Below are 18,879 nucleotides of genomic sequence, written 5' to 3' on the forward strand. Positions count from 1 at the left end.
CGTTTAGGCTTTGCAAGAGTCTAGCCAATCTCCATCGATTGATGCAACGTTGCCTCGACGACCAAGTCCTTCGGAGCATCCTTATGGTTGGATGGCATCATCATAGAGTAACAGTAATACAGAAGTAGACCAACATTACGTCAGTGATCATAATCTTGTTTTATACAACCATTAATAAAACAATCTTGAAACAGCTAGATGTGACATATTCCTGTCACATACTTAAACAAACATTACTGTTGTGTTTATGTTGTTTATGTCACCGTATTATGTTCTAAACATATATCATTACTATTTACCAACAATCAGAGTATCGCTATTATCGTTTTTGTCGGTGGTTATCAAAATCTAACTACAACTCAAAAACCCGCAACCTCACATCAGCTTTGTTCAATATGTGCTATCTATTTCAATATCAGCAATAATCATTATGTGTAATCCTATAGCAATGTCCACCAAGGAACCCCATAAATATATTGTAAGTATACTGCTTATACATGTACATGTATACATATGGTCACCATGGTTTTACAAACTGTCCTAATACAAAATGTTACTCGTATTTAAATAAAGGTACAGTATTTCTTATTTGTTAGATATTCTTCAGGCAATAAAATCCTGCTGACGGACTTTACCTACTTTCAAACTCACATTGTTATTCCCATCCTCGTTCATCCTTATCGCGTCAATCACACACCTTTTCATATTCTTCCCTGTAAAGCCTCCATTGTATAACGATGCATAACGATGTCCCATGGACTCTTAGACTACCAAATGGGGTCAAGCTACCAACCAACACCAAAAAGCCTTCCAAGACAATAATGCTATTATGCACAAGCGCACGTATGCCACCAAATAACCATTCTTCCGCCTATTTCTATTTCATACTTATGCATTTCAGTCTAATATGGTAAATAGAAAGACATTCTACCAGGTTTGAAGATTACACTACTGCTAAGAAGGGCAACAGTACCCATACGAATTATAAATCTTTGATTTTTGCCTGGTAGTGTCATAAAATGTGACATACGCAACACTGACAAGGTTCCAACGCTCCTAGACTGAAAATTAAACATAATTTAGTTGAAAACACAAAGGATCTAGGCCTACACCAACATTTCTCTTGCCATTCCTCAGTACGTGGTGACCACATCTTCTCCTGGATACACCCCATAATGCAACTGACCATTCTGAACCGATGCCCAGATCATGGCCTTTGTGTTGAAGTAGTACCCAAAGTCCCCGTTTTTGCTCACAGCTATAGCGCCTCCTGGTGCACCCCTTCGCTCCTGCATAAAGTTCAGAGCTTTCTCTACTGCGTCTTGCGGTGACAAACCTGCAAAATGAGAAAAAAAAATGAACTCGTCACTATAAAAAAAAATTTTGTAAATGAAAAGGAACCATTTTGTTAGAAGTAACGGTTTGAATAAAGAAATTAACAGGTAAACATTGGCATAATTATTCCCAGACAACACACAAAAGCAAATAACGATTTCACTTTTGGCATAGCTTTTGAACTGCGAGTTGATTCATCTTTGACCAGTTCAAAATTTCATTAATGATTGCTTAATTAAACCTTGACAAGCAATGATGCATACGGATAATTTGAAATTTTCTCACCAGTTGCCTAAAACATGGGCATGTTTGCCAACACAAATTGTTGGCATGCTTGCCACAACAGCAAGGCATAGCCCCAAATCCTTGCTAAGCTTGGTATGCGTGCCTCTGTGTGCCAACCTTCACTTTTACTATAGCCCCACTAGATCAGTTGGGTGTTAGCCCCAATTTGTCATGTGACTTTAAAAATATGTCAAAATTACTTGATTGCTTATTCAAATTACATAACAGCACACCGTGTTACCCACCGCTCGGAAATTGGTAAGCCCACCATCACATGTGTTTTAGCACACTGTTCACAAATATTGAGCACGACCTTTCAAGTTGTTAACATTCATATTCAAAGTCTTGGTTGGAAACTGTTCATCAATTTAAAAGTCAATTTCCCACGCGAAAAAAGCACCCTAGTGGAACGCCAGACAGCATAATCTCAACCACAGAGTTAAGTCGCACAAATTAAAACGAGAGACTTAGCAACACAAAGTGAAGTGGAAATGTTTACTATCCATTAATTAAAGAAAGATATACACTTTCACTGCAATAACCGCTTAATCTAAAAACTGCTCTGAAGGAAACAAAGACACTTTCCCCTGTATACAACCATAACTGCCTACCTTGACAATATATGAAATAATAATGGATATCAATCTTGACATGCTTGCCCAAAACTAAATCCTTCGCAAGTGTATTTGTTCTTGGGTATTTTGGAAAGACAACCAAAAACTCACTGGCATGTTCTAGGCATGGTTCTACAAAATATCTGAAAAAACGCAATAGTTGACAAGACCACTATATAAAAGACCAATTGTTAACGTCCTTGGCATGCTTGCTCCCAAAAATAGGTGCAGTGGCCAAATAAAGGCCAATAATTCGAGACGGACGTCATGGACAGGTGCAAACCCAAAATGAGGAATTTTTAAAAGCATAATGTCTTGACATGCTCGCCACAAAGCCAGAGCACATCCAGCATTTACTGTCAGTGCCATCAGTGATATGCTCAGACCACTTATTAAAAAAGCGCATCCTTGCCGTGAAATTCGGGAACATTTGCTCAAATAAGTGCACACCCCAATATGACTGTAAACTGCCTTGGAACACTTTTCACAAAACTAGAGAACATCTGAAAGTTTCTAACACTGCCAGCAGTGCATACTTTGACCATATGATTAAAAAACTCAAAACTCCTCGCTCGTCTGTTGCAAAATCTGGGCAGATTTGCCTAACTATTGCCAATTGCAAGAAGTGCACACCTTGACAGCTTGTTAAAACAATAACTGTATACAACCTAGACAAATGCCACATGCAAATGCAGAGCAGGTTTCCAAACATTTGTTATTTTTGCCTTCAGTATCAACTTCCATCATTTTGTGTTGGAAGAATAATCAGAAAAGACAATAGTCAATGAAAACAAAGTAGTAAATGCTTAACATAGCTCCTAATAATTAAAACATATCTGGTATTGCCCAAAGAATTTATTATTGCTCGAGCAAAAACGGAGGAAACCTCATTGCAGCCAACAGACACATCAAGCATACATTTATACTAAACAATAATAGCTGGTTGTAAAAAAGGCCCTTACCTTGATCAATTAGATGACAGTGTTTATGACCCCTACAAACAAGCACATGCAGTGTAGTGACAAACGTCTCGTTACAAAAAGTTTGAAACAGGAACCAACTCGACAGGAAATCCGTACGGCAAGGGATTTTCTACCCTGAAACCACCAACAGTGAGTCTAGCAAACATCCAAATGAGATGATTCTCAATTAGCAAAGCCCATGTGTTTACTGCATCAACACTGGTCTGTGAGACACCCAAGTGTCACTCAGTTGATGCAGAGGTGGCCCTGTGATGAAATTATAATATTTTTGGACTGGAAAAGTGTGATTAAGTGCTGTTTCTTACATACCCTGCTCCATGTGGAACACCAAGTTGCGAGCCAGTGTGACCTTCGCTATTTCTTCACCGCGACCCGTGGTTGACGCCGCGCCGACCGCATTGTCACAATATACACCATTCCCTGCAAAAGATACACACAAAATCGTTTCAGGTTTCTGCCAAGAAGTTTTAAAAAGTGAGATCTATAAAACCAAAATACCTTTGGGGCCAACCTCTGCCTAATGTGAAACTGCAACAGGACGAGAATTCTGACCAGCGTTGGCTGCCTAACAATACTATCAATATACCGTAAGATATTCAATGGAGAATTTGAACAGAAAGATACATTTATATACATAAGGCAAATGGCTGTACAAGCTGGTATTTTCTGAGATCAATTTTCCTGACTTTAACAAAATCACTCCACGCAAGGGCCGCTACATATGAAGACGATTCCTCTTTACTTGGCAGTATATAAACGTATAGGGCTGACTCAACAGCACTGCCTTTACCCAAACCCAAAATACTATGTCTTCACAACCAACACGTAAGCAACTGGCTATTTTCTGGCATTTCCAGCTATTTAAAGACGCATGAAAGGCTTGTGGATGAGGGTCATTCTTTAAATTTGGTGTTCAAACGGAATCTAAGGCCAGGACGAAAGGACGTTCAAAGGACAACAGCTTTGTGTCCCTGGTACACCTGAACCATGACCCGTTAGACATAAATCATAACTGGAATTGCTTTTCAACTATTTTTATTTGTTTGGCAGGTGCATTGCAACTCTTAATCACTCCTGTAGATTAAAGAATCGTTGTAAACTTACACAGTCGTAAGTCAGACGGGACAAGGAAACGAAAAAAATCTGGACCACTTATTTATAGAACGACCTGCAAGACACTTGCCTCTAATGAGTGTGGCTTGAGTTTCTGTTCGCAGCATGGGCTGTATGTGACAGGCGTTGTGGGTAAATTCCCTCCGGTTTTCTAACCTTCAACAATTTCAATTTCTGGCTATGCCCTATAGTCCGATCTGGGTTGATGTTGGGGGGCGCCTTTGTGCACCTTCATCTTGACCGCATTGTAGCTGCACCCTTAACACATTTGTGACTGAAGCAGAGTTGGCTGGCTGGTTGTTGCTTGCACATGAACTCTGCCACTTAACATGACTCTAAATGTAACTAAATTTACCTACGTCTAGACCATTTCGATGTTTTCCTTACCAATGAGGGGAGAGTCACCAACTCGTCCAATCATCTGACCTGTGATGCCACCAGTAGAGGTGGCAGCAGCTACATTGCCGTGGGCATCGACAGCAACAGCTCCTACGGTGTCGTGATCATCTATACCCAACTCCCTATAGGAGAAATACCCATCACGATGGAGGGGGACTCGAGCCCGCGACCTCCAATCAATGAATTGTATATTGGACCTTCCAATGTATCAAATATTCAAGCATCCACTCATACCAAATTATCACCAAAGCAGGAACAAACTACATGTACGCATGTTTGCGTGGTGGTCTTCACCCCTCAGTTAAAGAAAAAGCTGGGATCTGGAGGCAAACTGATGTTTGGTACTAATTGGTGTTTTATTCCCTGGTCCTAGCAAGATCAAACTCAACAACAAAGAAAATAAAACAAAGAGAAAAATGTGAAGGAAAGGTTCCTTTTAGCCTTCTTGTTGGTCATAGCTGCATCAGCTGCCTTTAGATGTACTTATACTACCATGAAATATACCTTTATTACAGTGCAATTTTGAAAGCAATAACAAAACGTTTTCCCTTTTTTATTCCAAGGGCACTGAGTTTGGTAATTGACTAACTTCTGAATGTTAATCATCAGGTACTGCAAAACTGGACTAGTGATTAAAAAAGAGCATTCTTGCTTCAAAATAGGCCTAGGCCTACTAAAGTGAGTTCTGGGGTCCCAAGTTTCTTAAATTCTTCTCTTTTCCTATGCTGTTGCATTTTTTTTATAATTTGGCCAGTTCTGATACATACATGTAAAGGTCAAGTCATACTTCATGCAAAAGCGAATGTGAGTAGGACTATGTAATAAATTCGCAACAGTTAAACACATTTCAACTCGAGTGAAATACTCGAGTAACGTTAATAAGAGCAAAGGATAACATGTTTGATTCAGGAGAAGTTAATCCTTCACTCTATAAACTCAAAATGTTTCACTGTTTTGCAAAGCTTTACCTGTCTTTGTCATGAATCTGTTTGCCAGCTCGCTGAAACTCTAGGTAATTTTCCAGTTGTTTACGTCTGGGCTCTGTGATGAATTCCTCCGGCGGCATTTCTACCACTCCGACCTCCCTGGCAAATTTATTCGCTCCTTCCCCCGCCAGTAAAACGTGTTCTGTCTGCCGAATGAATCATGGGCATGAAGCATTCTGAACGCTTACACTGAATCGGTACAAAGGCACTGATTACCGTCTCACACCTGTGATTGTGCATGTCTGTCATTTTGTCTCCCCCCCCCGTCTTTCTCTCTCTCTCCCTCTCTCTCTCCCCCTCTCTCCTTGGGCTGAGGGGGGGAACGCCTTTACTCCCAACTCGACGTAACCTAGATGCTGACTAATTTCTTAAACAAATTTCATAATATCATTGTAATGCATGTATTGCTTAAATCGTTATGCAACCTGCATCTATGCGAATTCTGGCAGCAATAGAATAACGAATGAATACGTTGTACGATGTATATCCAGATGAGGGTATAGATAAGCACATCCCTATGCCCAAGCCGTAAACTTTCAGGGAACACGATCAAAATGAGTTAATCCATGTTGTGGAATGCCAGTGAGGTCTATCACTGACTTTTGGGGGATGGGGGGGGCATTTTTACAGAGTGTAACATTTTGTGTCACGGTATCAATATCGGACAAGGCTATACCTTTTCCATGACCAATCTCGCAAGGCTCACTGGGTTCTGGATGTTGCGCACACAAGTCACACCCCCAGCTCGTAGGTCCCGGCCCTCCATGATGATAGCGTCCATTTCAACAGTGCCCCCCAGTGTGAGCTCAGATCCTCTCCCTTACAATTAAATCAATAAATGGAGTACAAGTGGAAGTAGCGGGAAGGGAAAAAGTAAAAGAAACAGGAAAAAGGAAAATTGGAATCCCTAAATCACTTTGAGCTGCATATGTTGCAATTCGACCTCATAGCCGGCTCGTTAAAAGTCAAAGTATGGTCACAAGTAACAGCAGACGAACAATGACAAATGAATACCTTGGTTACTGTTCATTGGAATTCTGAATAGCTTCTGACTTGACTTTCTTGTGATTGACTTGTGAGGATTTTTGAGAACCTCAGTTCACTCGAGAAAGACTTGTGATGGACTATTGTACTGTGCTACTCGGGGGAAAAAACGAATGCATGTAACATTACACGGCACAGTCAAAATATCTAAACAAACTGAAGAGACTGTAGTTTGGGGTTGGGAGCAGATAAACACATTTCTATCCAAGTATACAGTAAGAAGATGGAAGGTGCGACGTCTTCCCGATAACCAAAATTGGGCACATCGCGGTCAAAAGACCCCCCCCCCATCTATCTTATCTATCTTTTTGGTTGAATCGGCTGCTGCCAACACACACCTGCATTAAATAACGGGTTATCTTCCAAGGAGCACACGGCTGCCTCTACTGCATCAATAGCCGATGACGTCTGCCCAACAAGATGCCTATATCCCAACCGTGCTGCTTGCTGAATGCCTGACTTGAGCCCATCCACATCCACGTAGCCTGTATGGCTTAACGCCCCAGCGCCACCATGGATCACAAGAGTTGGTGATGGCGCCATCATATTGGGATAGGATCACCTTCAAGAGAATGACATATCAACTTAACAAAACAGTTCTAATAGTTGTGACCAGCAATTCGTCACATAGGACCCAACAGACATCATTAATTTTCCCTTTATAATTTAAGACTAATCGCTAAAACTGAGCGGCTGATTTTGTAGAAAAGCATTTGTGGGAAGGGAAAATTAAAACATTTAGATGCAGCCTACATGTAGAATTTTTTAAACCAGTTGTAAGAATTTCTGGTCGAACTAAAAGGGAAAAAAGGTAGAGAAGGAAAATCAACTCTCGTGGCTTTGTTTTTGGAGATAACACAAGCCTTTTTTGAACACTTAGACATGATCGGGGGAACAGTTTAATAGTGATCAAGCCCAATGCCTGGGGAAACAGTTCCATAAACAGGTATGATGGATGTCACTTGATAGCCTGTGCACAAACGTTGACTAAGAATGGTCTGAAAAATTCGAAGTATTTTCTAAGTAACGTTTGACCTTAACACTAATAGCATGGGCAGATATGGGGGAGGTGATGGCGAATATGCATGTATCCCCCCACGTTTTGACCTAGAGGATTACAAATATAATCATCTCTCCACTTTTAAGTCACTGACTATAGGCTCTGCTGAAGTCATCCCCCACATGTGACAAGAAACCTACGCCCATGTCTAACAGTTGGCACACTTCAATAGTTTATCCTGCTCAATTTCTGGACATATCGGGATAGCGAAGTTCGGGGCCCCCTTTTCTATAGAAGAATTAGATTTAAGCTTTTATACTCACTTAACTAGATTGACTATGACAATATTTCGCCAAACTGCAGTCTTATTTTGTAGAAAGAAGGCAGGTTTTGATTTGTGAGGGAAATTGTGGTATAAAAACATTGACATCAACACACGTAAATGACACAAGTCAGTCATATCAACTGAGAGACTAGTTCCGTCAACAGAGCTCTTTTAAGCACTAACTTCTCACTCCCCGCAGGTAAAAAAATTCACGCCGTCATTGGCAAAAACATTTCCAATCATTTGTGTAACTTGTACAACATTCAAAATCAGACAGAATGTATTGAATTGTATTCTAAAAAGTCACGTAAAAATTATTTATAAAAAAGGCAAAAGATGGTCACTTAATTAACATGCACGTGGCACATTGTGTCTGGGACACTGTTGGCTGTCAGAAACATGCATGCCACGAACGTTAGTGTACCCGATTGACCCGACTTTGTTTTCCATAACAACATGTGTGTAATGTCATCAAGTAACACCTTGCCTGTCGTACTTGTCAGAATGCTAGTCATCATGTACACAACTGCAGTTTTTTGAAAACAATAGACATAACATTTTACCCACCGCCAACCCTGCATCAAAGAGGCATTTCATTCTGGTTTGCTTGTTTTCTAATTTTTTTTTCTTAGGATGCAGGATTTTCTTTGTAAGCTAAAGTATCGTCCCCGCATAAACATTGGTTGCAAGTGTAAGGAAGACGGACAGTAAGACAATCGAAAAGTAACGTCTTAATTATACAGAGTTTATTTCACAAAAGGCCAATTAAAATTACCTCCCTGTTAATCATTACCGCCCGACGGGATTTCCGACTTTTTTATAATGAATTTTCGACTTGTTTTTGTTTTTTCGTTTTTTATTCTCAGGTCTTGCCTCAACCGTAATCCATTGATTTGATCATGCTGTTATGATATATGGAACACTCAGGTATTAAAATACTGTACAAGAAATGTATTTTGAGAGTGAAAAGTCTGGAAAATACTAAGTTGAAATATCAAATGTCCTCCGCGGCCCCAAATTATGACTTTGAGTGATGATAAACAAATGTCAACTTTTGGGGGTTAACCCTAACTCCCTAGGGTGTGTGCAAAATCATATTAAAATTGCAGGATTCAGGACTGTTAGGATTAATGAAGTGTCCAGGTTTGTTACAATAAACTGTGATCCATTACTAAATTCAATTCCTTTATAACCCCATTCCTTTATTCCTATACTCTTATATTTCCCGAATACCAGGTCGTTTTTGTTCAACTGTGGACTTGGCTTTCCGGACTGCACGTACATGTATAACCATGGTACAATAAAGAAAGGTGTGCGGAGTAACGATCGACACCCTACGGTGTTTAGCCAACGAGTCTCCACACAAACAAGCACAATACATGTACCACATATGCGCTACACGTGAACCTTTCACGATCAAGATTTAATAATATAAACTCCAAAATCACTCATTCAGCGATTTGCTCTGACCCTGATATTAATCAAGTCAGGTCGGACATTATGAAATAACAGCTTGAGAAAGTAAAAACACTAGAAATCAGCTATATTAAAAAGTTGGTTTTCGTGGTGAAAGTTTAATAACAATGATACCCACATCAGAAAGGAAATGTCCACTTGCCCTGCCCTGTGGCGGGCCGGCCACGTCCGCATGTCTTCACAAAACTAAAAGCAGCCGCAACTTATGAAGCACGTTTCTGCGTGCGTGACCAAGTCGTGCACAACTGCTGCTAAGAACGATATTGTCAAAATCGTAGACTTCTGTTACAGCTGAAGAATGTATCTTTCATTTTAGGGCATTCATTGTCAAAAATGTGGTAAAATGACTCCATCATAACTGTTGTCCAAAAACCACAGGAAAATCGCATCCAAAAATGTGGCCAAATTTTCCTATTTTCCAGTTGGCTACAGTTTCAATTTACACTCAATTTCACTTCAGTTTATGACCTACTCAAAAATGTATTTTTTATCCACCAATTTCTCTATAGCTGACTCAGGGCGCAACCCTTCTGATGTGTTGACCATTAACAGAACGATCATCATTACGGGACGAAGTCCAATCTAATGCTACGGTCTCGAGCCCTAAATTCTGGTGTTTGAGAGGCCGCTGATGACAACAAATTTTTATGTAGTCGGCAGAAACTAGGCTTGCTTAATAGCTGCATGGTATGGTGACCTCTGGCCCGAACGTAGAGACTCCGGTGCAGTTGTAGTATGTTTATACATGTACTGTATGTAAGGAGGATGATTGTAATTTTCTATATGTACAATAACTTTAGTTCCCTCCCCCCTCGAAAACAATTTTCTTTTTTAAGCTACACCCTCCCCCTGGTAAGGTAACATCATTCTTACAGTAATTAGACCCTTGAACAAAGAGTCCCTTTGATTTAGCACCATGTGCTCAGCATTCCTTCTAGACCCACTCAGTTTGCAGACTGGCAGTGAAGTGGAGCACACACCACATTTTTATGAGTTTTCTGCCTCTCGCTTAGTCTGCCGTTTTATTCGGTTGTCAAAGCTGTTGTGTTTATTGCTTTGCAACCCTCTTATATGCTTCCGGTTTTCTCTAGTTTTGCTTGTGGTTAGGTTTTCGTTTTTTTGTTGAAATTCATTCTTTTTTTTTTTTGCTTGTATTTGCTTGACTTTAAATTTTGTTGAATCCACGCTCCTATTTTTTTTGACCAGCAAAGTTTCATTGGCATCTAATTTTGTTGTAGTTTGACGCAGTTTCATTAAGTGCATTTTTTGAAGATCAAAGTTAATCTAGTCCCATTCTGTCCAGACATCACTGGTTCTTCAATTGTTTTAGATCACCAGTTTGATTGAGTTTGTGGTTAAACAATTCCTTTTTTATAGCGTTGTTTGGATTCTGTTGAGCATTGCCCCTAAGCAATAAATTTTGGAATTTCTTTTTTTTTCCTCCTTTCTATAAAATTTGCGGTCGTCTGCCTTCACCTAATTTTCCTTGCGACTCCTCTCTACCCGATCAAATTTGAAGTTTTTATTTTAGCGAGTTCCCAAATTCTGTTTTTTTTTTGTTTATTCCAACTTAGTTTAGGGTGCCATTTTTCCGTGCTACATTTTTTCCCTTTCTTTTGATGGACAATCCGGGTAGGGAGCATTTTCTATTGGAACTTAGCCAGGTGTTTTAGTGTTAAGAGGCAGTTGTTTTTTTTCCTAGGGTAAGCCAACACAGTATATCAGGTTGGGAAGCTTTGCATTACCAATGGCCGAAACACCGAGGATGTCGGTGCCCATGTCTATGGCACCAAGCACCCCTCCACAACTAACACCGTACCCCTACGGAGAGGGTCCGCTTCTCCATCAATCACCTGCAGTGAAGGGAAAGACTGACTACCAGCCCCAGCATTTCATGGCAGCCCCCCAGCCAGTAGCTGCCTCCCCACTCCATCTCGCCGATTTTGACCCCATCCCGATGAAGAATGATGATGGCTATCAGCTACCAAGTCAACAGTCAAGAATGCTGACAACACACCAGGTGAAGGGTGTGGCCACATTCAATGGCAAGGAGAAGCATGGCCCCAGATTGGAGGACTGGACCTGGGACAGACGGCGCACTACCCTTTACACCATGAGTGAGCTTGCCCAGAGTTTGCCTCAACAGAAGACTGAGGGGAGGCCCCAGAAACAGTCACCAGTAGTGAAGGAGACCACTTCTCCTGCACCAAGCGATGCCATCACCCCTGCTTTTTAGCAACTCCTGTCCAAACAGATGGAAGAAATGAAGGCAATGTGTCAGGAACATGTCGCAGCGATGGGCCGATTTCTAAATGCCCAGCAGCAGCACGGACAACGGCTGATGCATCTCGAAGCCGTCGTGTTCCCACCGCAGTACCGAGTCAGCCACGTCAGAAGGCTCCATACACAGGATGCTTCAACTGTGAAGACATGAGACACCTCGACAGGAATTGCCCCGAGGACCGTCGAGTGCCCCCTCAAGCCAAACGCGTGGCACAGAATGACCAAGAGGCCCGGGTCCCAACCCAAACCGTTCCATTCCCACCAGCTCAAGCCCATACAAAGGAGGTCCCGTTAAACGAGCAGAAACTGCGGATCATAGGGCGGTCAGCGGGTTCATCGAGCAAATGCCCACCTAGTCAAACCGGTCTGACCCCCGATCGTCCAGACAAAGTCCAAACAGCAGCTGACAATCATGTAGGAGGGGAGGTTCGAAGCTTTTTGATTCGTAAATGCAGATGGCGCTGACATTGCTCATGCAGATGGAGAGATTGGACATTTGCGGTTTAATGGGAAGCATCCACTGAAGATTCGACCGGGGACAGAGGATTCTTTCTTGGCTCAAGCCCCACGTGTTACAGGGGAAAAGAAAGTTTACAGCCTTGGTGGGCGGAAAGGATGGGCCACTAGCAGTTGGTCGACTGTTGGTGGAAGTGGCTGGTGGTAAGGCGCCGGTCAAGCTCCTGAGCACCTCGAGTGAAGTGGTGACCATCCGGCGTAATATGAAAGTCGCCACACTGTCATGTATCACAGCTGTCTGCGAGGCACCTTCAGGCCAAGGAGGAGTGGTGACCTCAGAACAGAAAGTTCACAGTGGACAGGAAATACCGGAGGTAGACTTATCTGAGGCAGCTTTGTCCTCAGCTGAAAGGAAAGCTGTGGAGAAACTGCTTGCCCGAAACAACGATGTGTTTTCTACTAACTCCCTTGACATGGGTTGCACCTCGACAGTGCTGCACGAGATACCCCTTGTTGATTCACGCCCTTTTCGGTTACCTTATCGACGAATTCCACCCTCCCAATTCCAAGAGGTGCGGGAACACATCGAAGAGTTGAAGACCAATGGCATTATAAAGCCAAGTCAGAGCCCATTCGCCTCACCGATTGTTATAGTGCGAAAAAAGGATGGTCGCATACGTCTCTGTGTTGATTACCGACAGCTGAATGCGAGAACTGTCCGTGATGCTCATCCCGTTCCCCGAATCCCTTGATGCACTGGGTAACGCTAAGTACTTCTCCTGCCTAGACCTGACCTCAGGCTACCTACAGGTGCAGATGGCAGAGCAAGACCGCCAGAAGACAGCCTTCACCACTCCGATGGGGCTCTTCGAATACACACGCATGCCGTTCGGTTTGACTAATGCACCGGCGACCTTCCAACGGTTGATGACCATGGTCTTTAGGGACCTGAACTACTCTCAAGTCCTGATTTACTTGGATGACATTGTGGTCTTCAGCACCACCATTGAGGAACACTTGCAGCGATTGGAAAGGGTGTTCGCGAGGCTCAGGGAACATGGCTTAAAGCTCAAGCCCTCTAAGTGCCATCTGTTCCAGACGGAGGTCGGTTACCTTGGGCACGTGATATCCGAGAAGGGAATTTCGACTGATCCAGCAAAGCTTGAGGTAGTTAAGCGATGGCCAACCCCTACGAACAAGAAGGATGTCCGGTCTTTCTTAGGCTTCACTGGGTACCATAGGAGATTTATCAGGAGTTACGCCCAAATAGCCAAGCCATTGTTTGGGTTGATATGTGGAAAGAGAGGTGTTAGAGATGGGCCGTTCGTATGGAGTGCAGATTGCCAGGTTGCATTCTAAACACTCATTGAGAAGGTGACGACGGCACCCATCCTCGCTTTCGCCGACTACCAACAGCCGTTCTTTGTTCAGACCGATGCTTCAGGTGATGGCCTCTGAGCCGTGTTGGTGCAGAAAGAAAATGGCAAAGAAAGGGTGATTGCCTACGCTAGTCGAACCCTTACTGCGGCAGAGTCGAAGTATCCAGCCCACAAGCTGGAATCTCGGGCACTTCATTGGGCAGTGACGGTGAAATTCCGAGAGTATTCGTATGGGCAGAAGGTAACGGCCATCACAGATAACAATCCGTTGATCTACGTCATGAAAAAGGCCAAGCTTGATGCTCATAGCCAGCGGTGGGTCAGCGACCTCTCTGTGTTCGACCTGAATATTGTGTATCGGCCGGGGAGAGCTAACGCCAACGCTGATGCTCTGTGGAGAATTCCTAGGGAGAAGGTTAACCAGGTCCTTGATGAGACGAATCAGAGAATGTCGGTCCCTAGAGAAGCTTCAGGTGACTCTGTAATGAGTGCCAATCTCACTGGAGATACCAAAGTGACGGGTTCCACCCATCCTGTTTCACAGCAAGCTCCGCGAGATGAGTCTGCCATCGATGGTGTGATAGAGATCCATCAGATTATCCAAAACGACGGATGTGACACAACTTCGACATCCGGCTCATGACATCCAGACACGAGTCCACCGGACACTCCCCGTTTCATCTGATGTTCCTGAGAAAACCAAAGGTACCCGTTGACCTGCTTTGTCCAGCCACAGCGACAGACCCAGAGCACTCTACGCCCAGTCCTGGTCCCTCAACATACGTCCAGCAACTCAGACAGCATATGCACAAGGTCTTTCTGGAGGTACAGCAGGCTGCGGAGAAGTCAAGGGCCAGACAGAAAGCAGGGTATGACAAGAAGGTGCGTGAAAGTGTCTTACAACCAGGAGACAGAGTCCTTGTGGCCAACAAGTCGGAGCGAGGGAAGTCGAAGTTAAAGGACCGGTGGGAAGCCGTCCCGCATGTAGTGGTACAGAAATTGCAGGGCATTCCGTCTTATATTGTGCAGAGAGTCGGCACCCTGGTTGTGAGAACCCTGCACCGCAACATGCTGATGTTGTGTCCGTTCGATGTGACTCCCTCCGAAGCTTCAACTTCTGGACAAGACGAGACTGACACGGCGGTAGGCGTACCTGTAGTCCCACCACCAGATGGCTTCAAGGATTCTGAGATGGGCCACAGCTCATCAGGGGATGTAGACCTCGAGAAGAATGCGCTGGAGGAAGCTCAAGACTCCTTTGACAGCCTGGCAACTTCATCAAGGAGACGTGCGACTTTCCGAGGCCGTGCACGATCCAAGGTCACCAATAGCAGTGCAGGGGATTCTTCTTCAGAGGACGAACAACCAGCATTCCTTCTAGACCCACTCAGTTTGCAGACTGGCAGTGAAGAGCACACACCACATTTTTATGAGTTTTCTGCCTCTCGCTTAGTCTGCCGTTTTATTCGGTTGCCAAAGCTGTTGTGTTTATTGTTTTGCAACCCTCTTATATGCTGTGTTGGCTTTCGGTTTTTTCTAGTTTTGCTTGTGGTTAGGTTTTCGTTTTTTGTTGAAATTCATTCTTTTTTTTTGTTTTGCTTGTATTTGCTTGACTTTAAATTTTGTTGAATCCACGCTCCTATTTCTTTTGACCAGCAAAGTTTCATTGGCATCTAATTTTGTTGTAGTTTGACGTAGTTTCATTAAGTGCATTTTTTTTAAGATCAAAGTTAATCTAGTCCCATTCTGTCCAGACATCACACTGGTTCTTCAATTTTTTTAGATCACCAGTTTGATTGAGTTTGTTGTTAAACAATTCCTTTTTTTAAAGCGTTGTTTGGTTGAGCATTGCCCCTAAGCAATAAATTTTGGAATTTCATTTTTTTTTCTCCTCCTTTCTATAAAATTTGCTGTCGTCTGCCCTCACCTAATTTTCCTTGCGACTCCTCTCTATCCGATCAAATTTGAAGTTTTTATTTTAGCGAGTTCCCCAAATTCTGTTTTGTTTTTTTGTTTATTCCGACTTAGTTTAGGGTGCCATTTTCCGTGCTACATGTACATGCCTGTACATGTTCACCATGCAGGTCAAGCGGTGGCCTTATATCCTTGACCCAGATCTATGCCTTGGTTGAGCTGTGCGGGGTGATGTGTTGGGCCAACGTGAGGGGTGCACTGAACCAATTCAAGCTCCGTTGAAAATAGTGTAAAATCAACCAAGTTTGCAGTGGAGCCCCATGGCAGGCAACCGAAGTACTTGAGCCTCTCAAAAAGGGGGGTTGTTTGGTCCTTCAGATTTCATTTGATTTTCAATTTTTAGTAGGTTAACCAATGAATTTTTTTAATTATCAGCCCAAAACAAACTCATCCCCAGAAAAGCGAATGTTCCCAAGTCTTCTCAGCGGCCATTTTTCAAATGACATCCCTCACCTTCTGGGGGCCCTTCTGACAAATTTTCAACCACATTTGTGACGTCTGCATTGCCCCAAGATGGGTGCCCCTGAATCTACAGAGATGTTTCTGGGCCATACTGACACAATCCCACTATTTCTTGGCTCAAACTGGCAGATCCCTCTTTTCGAAAGAATCTGTAGGGGTACTTTTTGTGCGCCTCGGCCTGGCGAAGAAATTTCCTTGAATTGGGACACTGCACCCTTAGGTTACCCAAAGTGTTCATGTGCAGTTGTTGCCCTTATCGAACGCTTTCTTCTGGACTTCTTTTGGGAATAAATAGCCAAGCTGTTTGTAAGATTTTGAGTTTTATTTGAATCGTTTTTATTATGGAATTTATACATAAAGAAATTTTATGAGATCTCATGATCACTCCCTGCGATCAGTGAAACAGCGCATTTTGTTTTTCGTCCTGTGATGTTCAACATGTTGTTGGCCAGTCTTAGCCAAACTCGTACAAAAAGGCTTTGAAAACTGATGTTTTGAAGTAACAAAATAAAATTATAAACATACATGGATAATGGAAAAGGGCATCAAAATCCTTAAATATACCAAACGACAAAAATAAATCTAATGTTAGACATTTTTTTCTTTGTTTCCTGGTCACTGCGGTAAGTTGTAGTTAATTCCAAAGAAAACACCACAAATATTGTTACGATATTACTGGCCCCACTTGTCCGGCTAAGCTGCAGGCAATAATCAGGAATGTGACTATTGTTCGTACCTTAAAAATCAAAATCACCGTTAACAAAGTCTTCCGGTCCGTAGGCAGCCATGTTGGATGTAGTATTCCTAGATATACGCATGCGCGCAAGTGATAAGGCAAAATCCTTCCCATGATTCCTAGTGACAGCTGCTCGACCGCGCGAAAATTGAATTAGGGAGGTGTTTACATAAGAGGCTCATTGGGAGCGACCACCGTTGTTTTTACGATTGCGGCGACCACCACTGTCCCTTTGAAGTCGATTTGTGCTCTCCTTCTGTTTTCCTTCCTCCATGGTCTGACCGGGCGGCGATGATCATCGAGCACTTTGATGTGCCAGAGTTGTAACTCCTTCTGTGTCCTTCCTCCATGGTTTGCAAGTTCATACCAGCTAGCATTGATACGTTGGACCGACGTCGGCAATCGTCGGAAGTTCGTAGTGGTATTTCCGGCGTTGCACTGATGTTGGTAAAATGGTCAAAATTTGGACGTTGGCCTGCCAACGTTCAGTCGATCGACGCCATTGGCAGTTGGTTTGTATAAATGAAGCCGAGGTTTCCTACGTTCGGACGTTAGCATCCAGTGTTGCAGTTTCCGCGCGCGACTGCCGATAAGCCTAGCTCTGTGGTCACCGCTGACGCCCCCAAAATAACAGTTAGACTTGCGACACGAATTCGCCTGTCACCGTGGGATGTTGACTCCGTTTAATTTATGATATATATCAATCAATATAATTTATCAGAACAAGGTTTGTAACATAACATTCTGAAATATCCGTGTTATACTAAGTCATGTATACAATATGCAACGTAAATTGACCCAGCATTACAAAGCACATCGTTACGAAACCGCCTACACTTTGGCAGAAATTACAGCAAAATAATCACGCTTATAAACTTTAGTACTAGAAAGATTAACTCACGACTCTGCCGAGATTATAGGCTATCACCAGCAGCAGACCTGCAGCTTCAAATCAGTCATTTAACATTGTTAATTCAGGCGTACATCGTCGAGGCTTTCTGCTGCAATACCCAACAATGAGAAAACAAAATGTCGAGCATGATTCACAACTCAGGGGTTGTGGTTAAAGCCGTGTGTCTAAACCCACACACGTGTATACGTTCTACATGTACAGACAGCATGATGCACTCACAGTGCTAGTGAGGTAGGTAAGTATACACTTTGGACGCGCAGTCCGAGAACTGGTGCCTCGATAGGCCACGCCTACAGATGAATAAATCATGCACCCAAGGTCAAAGGTAAACCTAACACAGTTTGACAATGTGCGCCTGCATTACATCCCGGCCCCTTAAATGGCCCTACATCTTAGGTACATTTACAACATTCAATAAGTAATCAGGCGCCTGTGTTATCAAACTACAAATTTTAACTTGAAACATCAACTACTAAATAGCAGCTTCACTATTAGCCAAATCTAAGAACGTTCCAAAAGACACAACTTTGTAACAGGTCGAGTGTAGGTCCCAGTCGCAGTCTTGACCTCTGCACTTCGAACCAAACCATCGCTTCCAGGGAAGACTTTGCTGATCCTAGCCAAGGGCCAGTGGTTTTGCAGTGCCTGATCGTCAACCACTAGCACTAGACCTTCCTTGAGGTTCACCTTCCTTTCAACCCAACGCTGTCTTCTCTGAAGGTTTGGTAAGTACTCTGCAACCCAGCGTTTACAAAATCTTTCAGCTAGCAGTTGCACATGCTTCCATCTTTTTCGAAACTGCTCAGTTTCAGGTAAGCCTCGTAGTGGCAGAGAATGGCCTGATCTCAGCTTCAGGAGATGGCTTGGGGTTAAGGCCTCAAGATCGTCGGGATCATCTGATACTGGAATGATCGGTCTGTCGTTCACGATCGACTCTACCTCGCAAAATAGGGTCACTAGTTTCTCATCATCAAGGATCTGGTTTTGGAGAAGTGCAGACAAAACCTTTCTGACAGTTCTTATCTGGCGTTCCCACGATCCGCCCATGTGAGATGCCGCGGTTGGGTTGAAATGCCATTTGATGCGCTTGGCGAGGAGAACACCTTGTACCTTGGC

The 18,879-nt window shown here is 43.1% G+C and overlaps 1 protein-coding gene across 2 annotated transcripts; it reads right to left on the reverse strand.

Annotated features, from left to right (window-relative positions):
- Positions 1-140: 140 nt before the first annotated feature.
- On the reverse strand, positions 141-17,891 carry LOC147800594 (isoaspartyl peptidase/L-asparaginase-like). Of its 2 annotated transcripts, none has more exons than XM_087134422.1 (7): positions 17,752-17,891; positions 7,098-7,321; positions 6,392-6,534; positions 5,698-5,861; positions 4,718-4,851; positions 3,527-3,637; positions 141-1,336 (listed from the first exon to the last, which is right to left on the reverse strand). In XM_087134422.1, exons 2-7 carry the CDS (start codon positions 7,303-7,305, stop codon positions 1,134-1,136), a joined length of 963 nt encoding a protein of 320 aa, XP_086990548.1. In that variant the 5' UTR covers positions 7,306-7,321; positions 17,752-17,891; the 3' UTR covers positions 141-1,133. The 2 variants fall into 2 exon arrangements, with proteins under 2 accessions (XP_086990548.1, XP_022083115.1); XM_022227423.2 differs by lacking the exon at positions 17,752-17,891 and adding an exon at positions 16,851-16,940.
- Positions 17,892-18,879: the final 988 nt, after the last annotated feature.

Source organism: Acanthaster planci, linkage group LG01, assembly GCF_054643075.1.
Source record: "Acanthaster planci isolate LZ-2023a linkage group LG01, COTS_SCS, whole genome shotgun sequence".
Taxonomy (NCBI): Eukaryota; Metazoa; Echinodermata; class Asteroidea; order Valvatida; family Acanthasteridae; genus Acanthaster; species Acanthaster planci.

Coding starts and splice junctions, on each gene's coding strand:
- LOC147800594 (XM_087134422.1), bottom strand. CDS start 7,305: ATGATGGCGCCATCACCAACTCTTGTGATCCATGGTGGCGCTGGGGCG. Junction 4,852..5,697: donor CAGATTCATGACAAAGACAG/GTAAAGCTTTGC, acceptor TTTCTCCTATAG/GGAGTTGGGTATAGATGATC. Junction 3,638..4,717: donor TGGTGACTCTCCCCTCATTG/GTAAGGAAAACA, acceptor TATCTTTTGCAG/GGAATGGTGTATATTGTGAC.